The sequence below is a fragment of the Phocoena sinus genome, chromosome 2 (assembly GCF_008692025.1).
Source record: "Phocoena sinus isolate mPhoSin1 chromosome 2, mPhoSin1.pri, whole genome shotgun sequence".
Classification (NCBI taxonomy): domain Eukaryota; kingdom Metazoa; phylum Chordata; class Mammalia; order Artiodactyla; family Phocoenidae; genus Phocoena; species Phocoena sinus.
In genome coordinates, this window is record NC_045764.1 from 177574869 (window position 1) to 177584817 (window position 9949).

The 9949-nt window shown below is 66.3% G+C and overlaps 2 protein-coding genes across 2 annotated transcripts; one reads left to right on the forward strand and one right to left on the reverse strand.

Moving 5' to 3' along the window:
* Positions 1 to 4660: 4660 nt before the first annotated feature.
* LOC116748669 (atherin-like) lies at positions 4661 to 5464 on the reverse strand. The gene is made up of 2 exons (XM_032621769.1): positions 5425 to 5464; positions 4661 to 5382 (listed from the first exon to the last, which is right to left on the reverse strand). The coding sequence occupies exons 1-2, from the start codon at positions 5462 to 5464 to the stop codon at positions 4661 to 4663; spliced, it is 762 nt and encodes a 253-aa protein (XP_032477660.1).
* ZBTB42 (zinc finger and BTB domain containing 42) lies at positions 4748 to 8885 on the forward strand. Its single transcript, XM_032624211.1, has 2 exons — positions 4748 to 4918; positions 5446 to 8885. The coding sequence occupies exon 2, from the start codon at positions 5463 to 5465 to the stop codon at positions 6732 to 6734; it is 1272 nt and encodes a 423-aa protein (XP_032480102.1). The 5' UTR covers positions 4748 to 4918; positions 5446 to 5462; the 3' UTR covers positions 6735 to 8885.
* The last annotated feature ends 1064 nt before the right edge of the window (positions 8886 to 9949 follow it).

Consider the following 9949-nt stretch of genomic DNA (forward strand, 5'->3'; position numbering starts at 1 on the left):
CTCGGGGCGCCCCCACCGTGGGCCGAGCGAGGGCGCGGCGCCGGGAGCGGGAGCGCGCAGCGGGCGGCCCTCGGGGACGGGGACCGCTGCGCTCCTCCGCGGGGCCTGTCCCCAGGCCACGTCCTCTCTGGCCTTGGTTTCCCAGTTTGTCCGGTGAGCCCGCACTTCTCGCCCCAGGACTGCCCCGACTCTGTTCAAAGGGCCGGTCTGGGACGAATTCTGGGCTCTGCCTCCATCGGGCGGGGGTGGGGTTGGGGTGTAGGTTAGTGTGAGTTTTAGAATGTGCCCCAAGTGGGTAGTTGAAGCTCGGGAGCTGAGGGCTGCAGGGGCCGGGATGGTCCTAAAAGACCCAATCCAAGAACCCTAACTAGTGCAGGTCCCCTGGGGGTCGTGCAGGAGGCTGGCTGGAAGGTGGGTGATCGGTCATCTGTCTGTGTGCTGAAGGCCTACCGTGGGTCTCGCCCTGGAGTGACCGGCAGTGCGAGGCCTGCTCCCTGGTTGGGGTCTGCCAGGAGCTCCCCTTCCCCAAAAGGAAAATACTGACACCTGGCAGCTGCGAAAGTGGACGGGGACTTCATGTGGTGACAGAGGGAGAAGAGGGCCACAGGGGCCAGTGGAGGGGCGTCCAACTGGCACCGCTTCATCCAGCACACCTGGCCTGGAGTGACCGCCCTGAGTCGGGCACAGACACCCAGAGGGGGTGCTGGAGGGGGCAGACTCCAGAGAAGAGCGGTCACGGCTGAGGCAGCCCAGGATCCTCCCTAATGTCTGGTTGGGCCCCAGGCACTCACGGTCCACTGGGGGACAGCTAAGGGGCCAGCAGGACACGGCAGACAACTCCCCACCCTGACCCCTCCCTGGGCCCTGTTGATCGCAAGTTTCTCCAACAGCTGCCCCTCCCCCCAACCCTGAGGCCTCCAAGTTGATGGTAAGCCTTTTGTAAAAGGAAGACTTGTGGGCTACCTTTCTGGGGTTGGTATGTATTTGGGGGGAGGAGGACATTTTTGTTCCTCGTCCAGGGTCAGAGTTCAGCCTGGGGGGGTATAGACACTTCATCTGGGTCAGAGGTAGAAGCAGCTGAGCACCCAGGACAGCGTCCGCAGCCGGCACTGGGGCTCCGCCGTCCCCTCCTCTTGGGGCTGACCGAGAGAAGGCCGCTCCTGAGGGAAGGACTGCCTCCCCTGCTCGGGGGGACACTCGCTCCTCCGGGGGAGGACACCCCGTTCTGGGCTTCTCCCCTTGGCACCCCACCCTCCCACCCCAGCCAGCTGCGTGAGCTCTGAATGTGCACCCCCAGGCCCCACCTCCAGGGGCCAGGGGAGAGGCCCGACTGGCGCGTGCTGCGGGGGCACCTGGCCGTCGCTCACCCCCTTCTGGGACCATCCCACCCACCCACCGTTCTCCCAGGAGGGTTTTCCGCACCCACCACCCATCCTGCGCTGGCAACGCTGAGGAGAAGGCAGAGGAGGCCCGGTGGCCTCGAGGGCCACTGGGGGCCCCGGGAGGGCGCCCTCTCGTGGATAACGTGGCGACTCCCCAGGCTGTCCTCGGGCCTGCTGGCCATTTGAAGACAGCGTCTTGGACAGAGGTGTCATCACGGTGGTGCAAAACCTCCAGGCTTCCTCACCACTGGCCCATCTCCAGGAGGCCTCCCTGCCTGGTGCGCCCACCAAGGGCCCGTGACCTGCGGTGAGCCCCACACCCCGTTCCGTGCAGCGCCTACATGAGCCTGCCCTGTGGCTGAGGCATCTCTTCGGGCAGGGCCAGCGCCCTCCTCTGGCCTCCGGAGGTAAAGCAGAGTCCCTCTCTAGAACACCTCCTGCCTGCCCCCCCCAGACAGAATGTCAAGGAGAGGACCCAGACCCACCGGCCACCGTGGCTGAGGCTCAGGCCGCGGGGGAGCCCCTTAAACAGATGTTTGCAACAAAAACTGCTGCACCGGCCCCTGGGGAGGAAGGCCACCTGCCCCCTCCTAAAGCACAGGGTCCTCCGGCCCTGTCACCTTCCGCAGCTGCCGGCCATCGGGCAGGACTCAGGGGCCGGAGCCCCGGGCTGCCCAGTCTCAGCAGCAGCTGCAGGGCGGGGCCTCCAGGCAGCTCCCGGGCCAGATGGCCGCCTGGCTGGCTGCGTTCAGGGAAGCTGTGCCCCCACCACTGCGACAGCCTCCTGTCATCCTTGTACCCGAGACCGTACCAGGCCAAAGAGGGGATCTGGGAGCTGGGGGGCTGCTAGCTGCCGAGTGCCATCTCGGGGCTGCCTGGGATGGCCCCTCCTGGGCCTTAAGGAAGACTTAACTCCAGGAAGACTTAAGACCTTCCGACCAGAAAAATGCAGGGGCCTCTCTCCCCCATCCCCTCCTCCCAGTGAGGTTTCTCCTCCTTTAGCCATCCCTACCCAGCACAACCCCAGCCTCTTGCTGGCAGCGTCCCCTGCTGCTGCTGCGATCCCTGTCCATGCCCCACAACCTCTGTCAGGGCCCCAAGGAGCCCTCTGTCCCACCAGCCAAGCAGGGCAGGCCAGGACACTCTGCCCGCCCCAGGGCCTCACTCCTCGTCTGGCTGGGGAGGTGGGCGCGACGGAGCAGCCGGGATTAGGTTGGTGGCACCCGTGGACATCCCGCACAGATGCCTCTGCCCCGCTTTCACTCAAGAGACACAACTGCACCCACACTTTGTGCCACGCCAATTTCTTAGCAGCGAGGATACAGCGGGGAGTGGGGGGTGCCGAGGCCACACTGACACGGGGAGCACTCTGGAGAAGGCTAAGGCCACAGAGGAGATTGTGGGTTTGGGGGGACCTGAGCGGGGGTGATCAGGAAGGACCACTCCCAGGGGGTAACGCTGGTACAGAGACAGGACTGGGGAGGAGCCGGGAAGGGCTCTCCGGGGAGAAAAGTGTGGAACCTGAGGACTGGCCATGAAAGGGCCTGGAGTCTTGCTGTGTGCCAGGCCCCGCAGTTAATCTACCCATTCTGCGGGTGAGAATATTAAGGTTTGAAGAGGTTAAGGGTCATGCCCAAGGCTGGGAGGGGGCAGGGGCAGGGCTCTGATGCAGGAGGCAGTCCCCTCCGGGTTCACTCTGAGCTGACTTGAAATCAGCTCCCCCCGCTGGGGTGGGGGGCGTGGGTGTGGAGGAGGAGGTTGGCCCTCCTCAGGAAGGGATCCCCAGAGCGCCTGGGCCATGGGAGCCAGGGCAGCCTCTGTGGCTCTGAGCGCAGTGTGAGTCCAGGGTTCCAAGCTGAGACCGCCGAACCTAGGAAATAAAAATGCACGCTGTCCGGTCAAGTTTGAATTTCAGGTAGATAAGGAAGAATATTTTAGTATAAGAATGTGGCTTTCCTTCCCTCAGACTTTCGGTCCTAACTGCGGTGGGCCCTGGGGCCTCTGGCCACTCCTCAGGCCCCCACCCCACCAGGGTTTGAATAGGATCCCTGGGGGCTCCCACCCCATCTCACAGCCAGGAACCCCCTCCTCCCAGGGGTCCCAGCCTTGCAGGGGCATGCTGGAGGGCTCCCCACACCTCTTGCTGCTTCCTCTGCCCTGGTACACCTGGCCAGTGGGGTCCCAGCCTTTGTAATCCAGCCTCTCCCCCAAGACCACCCCCACTTCTGGTCAAGGCCCCCTTTCTACTCCTCCCCGGCTGCTGGGCTATGCAGGTGAGAATTGAGGACACTGCCAGATCTGAATCCTGGTTCAACAACTTACTGCCTGCTGTGTGGCCCTGGGCACCTTAGCGAACCTCCACCTAAACAGGTGTCCTAATCAGAGCACCTGACTAGCAGGACTGCTGTGAAGAGCTGAGCAATGGCCCACAGTGCCCGCCCGGGGTGGCTGGGAAAAGACCCCCACCAACAGCACACCCCTCCCAGGGGCCTCAACCTCTCCAAAGCCACTTCTATTTTTCTCGGGCTCTTTCCTTCACACAGCAGATCTGGGTGTCCCTTCACACCTTCACGGTGCCCTTGCACCTGAATCACCAAGCCCCGGGGGACGCCAACCCAGCCCCTCCAAGGCGTCTCCTCTCCCTGAACGCTTTCCCGCTGGCTCTGGGGTCTGGGTGCACATTCCTCTCTCTCCATCACCGCGATGGTCCCCTCACCCCCATCACTTCTTCTGGGACGTGCCCAGCCCCCAATGCTTTCCCAATACACCACTCAGCGCCTGGCTCCCAGCAGAGGCTTTGCTGGGTGGGCTGACGAGATGAGAGTTCTCTGTTCAAGACTCCAAGGTCGAGAACCCGGCTGAGTGTTTGGAAGAGGGTCCCAGCTAAATTAACCTGAATTCAAAACGAGGCTTTCAACGAAAAGGGGGTGTCATCTTTGCCATATTTACGACCCCCCACTCCCCCTGCTCCATCCCAGGGCAGGCGCCCCGCGAGGTGGCAGGAGGCCGTGTCCCGTCTGTGCCTTCGGGTGACTTGCTTCAGCGCTGGCCGGGAGAGGAGCTGGTCCTCGGAAGGGGTCCCTTAACAGACGGGCGCAGTTGGGACCCCATGAGGGGGGGGGGGTACCCTGAGGACGAGACGGCAAGTATCGCGAGAGAGCCCCCTCCCCCCCCCCCCCGCGCCGCGCCCCGCGTCCCCTCCCACCCCAGCGCCCCAGATGGCGGCGCGCGGGGCCCGGCCGGGCGGGGCGGACAGGGAAGGGGTGGCGTGGGTGACCTCAGCGGTTCCGCCGCTCCGGGAAGTCGCCTCGGCCCGCCCCCTCCAGCCCCCGCCCAGAGTTTCGCTCTCTCCGGGGCGGGGCGAGCGGCGGGTGCTGCCCGGCCAGCCAAGTTGGAGCGCGCCCCGCCCGGCGCCCTCCCCGTCCCCGCGCCCTCCCCGCCGGGGCGCGCTGCCCGCAGCTCCGCGCGCGCCGGGGCGGCACCGGGGAGGGCGTGCGGCGCGGGCAGCGGCCGGAGAGGAGCTCGGGGCGGCGGAGGTGAGCGCGGGGGGCGGGCGCCCGGCTCTGCCCGCCCCGCCCGCCGGCCCGCTCCCCGCGGCCGCGCTGCCATAAATGGGGCCCACGGCGGCGGCGGCTGCATCTGGCGGGCCGGGCAGCAGCTGGAGGCGGCGCGGGGGCGCGGGCCGGGGGTGGCGGTGGCGCGGCGACTCGGGCGTCGGGGGACGCGGCAGGCGGCCGCCCGGGAGTGAAGTTCAGAGGCGCCCTGGCGGGGAGGGGCACTCCTGGCGGGGACGCGCGCAGGTTCGCGCGACTCCGGCCCCCTCCGCCCGCGTCCCGGGACCCGCCCCCGCGGCGGAGCGGCTCCTGTTTACTTTCGATCGAGTTTTTCCTGCTCCGGGCAGGTGCCCAGGGCGGCTCCAGGCGGGCAGTTGCGCGCGGAGCCCCGCGCCCCTCTCCCCGCGCTGCCCGCACCCGGGAAGGGCTGGGGGCTGGTCGGGCGACTGGGGGTGAGCGGCGGCCGCGGCGTCACCAGGCGCGCTCACGGGAGTCCCGTTTGTGCCCAGGTGATGACCGCGGCGGCATGGAGTTCCCGGAGCACGGCGGGCGGCTGCTGGGCCGCCTGAGGCAGCAGCGTGAGCTGGGCTTCCTGTGCGACTGCACCGTGCTGGTGGGCGACGCGCACTTCCCGGCCCACCGCGCCGTGCTGGCCGCGTGCAGCGTCTACTTCCATCTCTTCTACAGGGACCGGCCCGCGGGCAGCCGCGACACGGTGCGGCTCAACGGCGACATCGTCACGGCGCCCGCCTTCGGCCGTCTGCTGGACTTCATGTACGAGGGCCGCCTGGACCTGCGCAGCCTGCCCATCGAGGACGTCCTGGCCGCGGCCAGCTACCTGCACATGTACGACATCGTCAAGGTCTGCAAGAACAGGCTCAGGGAGAAGGAGCGCGCACTGCCCCTGGAGACGCCTGCCCCTGGGGCAGAGCTGCCTGGCCAGCCCCCAGGCCCCTTGTCTGCCTGGTCCCCTGCACTCTGTCCAGCCGCCCAGAAGGCCAGGCTCCCTCCCGCTGGGGTCAAGGCCACGCGCCCTCCACTGGCACGGGGGCCTCCCCCCTGGCAGGCTCCTGGAGAGTCAGAGCGGGCCCTGGACCTGTCGCTGAAGCCTGGCCCGAGGCGGGAGCCAATCCACCCACCCTGCGTCCTCCAGACACCCCCTTGCAGCCGGATGCAGCCAGGGGCCCAGCCGATCATGAAGGACGAGTCAGACTCGCCGTCCGAGCAAGGGGACAGCAGAAGCCCTCGGTGCCGCCACAGCCCCCTGCAGCCGCCCCGTGTTCCTGAAGCCCAGCGCCTGGCCGGAGGCTTGGAGCCGCTGGCGGTCAGCGAAGTGGGCAGTGGGGAGCTGGAGCTGGAGGCAGAGCGGGGGGCGATCGAGGGTGTGCTGCGGCCGGGCGGGCGCCTCTGCCTCTGCCCGCTGTGTGGCAAGCTGTTCCCCAGCGCCCACGTGCTGCAGCTGCACCTCAGCGCCCACTTCCGCGAGCGGGACGGCGGCCGCGCCCGGCTCTCGCCCGACGGCGCGGCGCCCACCTGCCCGCTCTGCAGGAAGACCTTCTCCTGCACTTACACGCTGAAGAGGCACGAGCGCACGCACTCGGGCGAGAAGCCCTACACGTGTGTGCAGTGCGGCAAGAGCTTCCAGTACTCGCATAACCTGAGCCGCCACGCCGTGGTGCACACGCGCGAGAAACCCCACGCCTGCCGCTGGTGCGAGCGCCGCTTCACGCAGTCGGGGGACCTCTACCGCCACGTCCGCAAGTTCCACTGTGGCCTGGTCAAGTCCCTGCTGGTGTGACCTTCGCTGCAGGGGTGAGGATGGAGTGTGAGGGGCCAGAGCTCAGCGGGTGAAGCCCCTGAGGCTGGGCCCGCCGCGGGTAAAGAGCCCTGCTTCCCTGGGAGCGCGGCCTCAGACTTGGGCCGACTGGGAGCCCCACGGACAGCTCTTCTCCAGCCTTGTGCCTCCGCCAACTCACTTCTGCTCCCGGCCGTGCCCTGACCAGGCACCGTCCTCCTCTCCGTCCCCCCAGCCAGTCCCGAGGCGTGTCCCCAGCTCGAGCAGGCCCGTTGACCCTCCACCCGGGGCTTTCCTGACCAGCTCCCCAGCAGGCTCAGGGGTACCCTGCGAGCCTGGCACCACGCTCGGTGACGGGTGCACACTCACAGCTGCTGCCAGTGGGAGACCCCGACAGGGAGCTCTGATGGAACAAGCTACTCCTGGTGGGTGGCAGTGGAAGCCCCCGCGAGGGAGGCCCCGGGCACAGTGAGAGCCAGCAGGGCACAGCTGGTGTGACGGGGGTGCAGGCCCCAGCAGGGTCCCCAGGGCAGCAGAAGCTGCGAGTTACCGGCGCTGGGGTGGCAGGTCGGCCCTCCAGAGCTTTCGGCCCTGACCGCAGCGTATCGCAGGGCAGAGAAAGTGGGGACTTGGAAACGATTCTCTTTAGATACAGAAGGAGCCTCCGGAGGTTGCCAGATGTCTGCCCGTGGGTGATGGGCCATGCCGCTCACCAGGGCGCCTCTGAGTCTCCCCAGGGCGGGACTGAGGGGGCTGGGAACGCAGCTGCCCGCCTTGAGTACCGCAGGCCAGCGGTAGGCCTGACCTCGAAGGTCACTTCGCCTGCTCAGGGTCTCCCTGGAGCTGCTGGTCATTTCCAGAGCACTGAGCAGGGGGGCCGAAGGCTGCTGTCTTTACCAGGAGCCATGTTTGCAGTGATTCCCTTCCCTACGGCGGGGCCTGGGTGAGAGCAGCCGTCTCGCGAGGAGGGGCTGCGGGGGGGCCTCTGGGCTGAAGCTCCTAAAACGCAAAAGGCCACCACATCCGTGCTTGGTGGGGAGCACCCCGCCCTGCCTGCCTGCTCACCCAGCAGGGCTCGCTGCTGGAACCCAAAGGGGTGGGCAGGGGTGGGGCTGCCCCAGCTTCTGGGAGTCCCGCAGGTGGCAGAGCCACCTGGGCTCCTGGTTTCCCCAGGCTGCATGGGCTCTTTCTGCTGTGACTGGAAGTGGTGCTGAGGTCAGAGTTCAAGTTTAAGTGATCTTCTCGGCCCCTGACAACACTTGATGTCGTATTTATTTGTTTGCCTGGTCTGGAGTGAGAAGACCATTGGCCTTTGCAGCAGGTGGACAGGCGGGGACCGTCTCCCTGCGAGCCCTCGGCTCTCCCGGTGTGTGGGCAACTGGCCTGCGGACCAGAGAGAGAGCTGGGGGAAGGGGACCTCCGCTTCTGCCTGTCCTGCGCCCCCCCCCCCCACCTCTGGAAGGGCTGGTGGGACCTCACGCTTGGCATCATGTGCTTCATGACCGGATTTCCGTGTGTGTGTGTGTGTGTGTGTGTGTGTGTGTGTGTGTGTGTGTGTGAGTCTGCCTGTGTGGGCACCTGTGTCCAGCGAAGGCGGGGCCTGAGCCGGACCAGCAGCCGCGCGCCCACCCCAGCAGGCAGCGGGGAGGTGAGCATCGGGCCTGGTTTTCCCCAAGGAGTTTCCACCGGGGGAAGAAATTGATTTTCCTGGGGCAGGAAGCCTGCCCCGAGTTATCAACACTGGATTCACTGTCTTTTGCAAACAGTTACTGTGAAGTTAATGTACAGAGAAGTTGTCAGTTTTACATTTAATAGGTGACGCGGTTCAGATAAAATAGATATACATACACACACAAGTATATTTAAGACGCTAATCTCGTGCCATCGTGTAGCACAGACGTGTGTAAATGCATTTCGGGTGGAGCCTGCTGTGTGGGGTCCTCCCGGGCGGCCCAGCCTCCCGCCCCTCGGTCACTGCTGTCCTGCCCCTGGGGGGTGGCTCTGGGTGCCCAGAGGACAGTTGATGCCTAGCGTTCCGCGGGAGCTTTTGTGTGCACGTGCCCGCCTGCTGTGAAGGTCTGGAAATCAGTGCTGTCTTCCCATGTTCTCATCATCGTCTCAGTGACAGTGGTAATAAAGCCCACCCCAGGTGGAGATGGCCGTGATTATTCCTGGGGACAGGAGTGCATGTGGGAACTGGGGGCACTGCCGGTCTTGCGGGGGACCCAGGTGGGGGTGGTGGGCAGTCGGGGCGCCCCGTCCCAGATGCCACCTGCTGTGTCTCATGGGTGGAGTGGACTGGGGCAGGGTGTGGACAGGTGACAGACACTCTTTCCCCAGATTTGTACCCCGTTAACCCTGAATTGGGGGAGGGGAGTCCCGGGGGGCAGGGTGCGGCTTGGGACCTGGTGAGAGGCCTCGTGGCTTCTCGCTTGGGGTGACTTCTGAGCACCCGCAGGCCCTGGGACTCAGATCTGAGGCTCCCAGTCCTGTGGTTCTGGGTCTTCCTGTCCCCCTGCATTCAGAGGCAGCCCCAGCTCCCCTGCCCTCTCCCACCCCCCTCCCCTCCCCGAGCCCACCCTGTGCCCTCTCCCCTCCCTCCACACCTCATTTGTACCTCTACCTCCCTCTGGGCGGGATGGGTCCTCACAAGAGGTGGGCAGGCCTGGGAGGGGGCTGTGCGCCTGCTGCCCCCCCATCCCCACCCCGTGGAGCCCAGCTTGATGTCTAGAGGGCCGGGGGGTCCTGGCCCCTTGGTGGTTCCAGGATCCCTGAGCCAGCCCAGCTGGTGCCCGGGCTGATGGGCGGGTGTGTACGGGTGTTCCAGGGCCCCCCACCCCCCACCCCGCGGCTTCATGGAGGGGCGTGAAGTTGGTGCTTCCCTGAGCCTCCTGGGAGCTGTGCCTCCCTCACCAGGCCTGGGACAGATGGCAGATGGCCTTATGTGTGTCCCAGGCCTAGTCCTGGCCAAACACCCTCCAGGAAGAGCTGAGACAGACCCCAAGGGCAGGGCGGGGGGTGGGGGGGGACTTTGCTTTCCTAGAGGTCCCCAGAAGTTGCCCCGAGCTGAGCTGGTGCCAGAAGGGCTGCTGGTTCTTGGGCCAAGCTTCGAGGCCTCCCCAGTCCTGACCCCAAGTGCAAGGCCTTGCTTCTGGGAGGCTGTACCTGGCACCTTCCCTCCCTGGCCCAGCCTGGCTCCTAGGAGCCTCCCTTCTGGA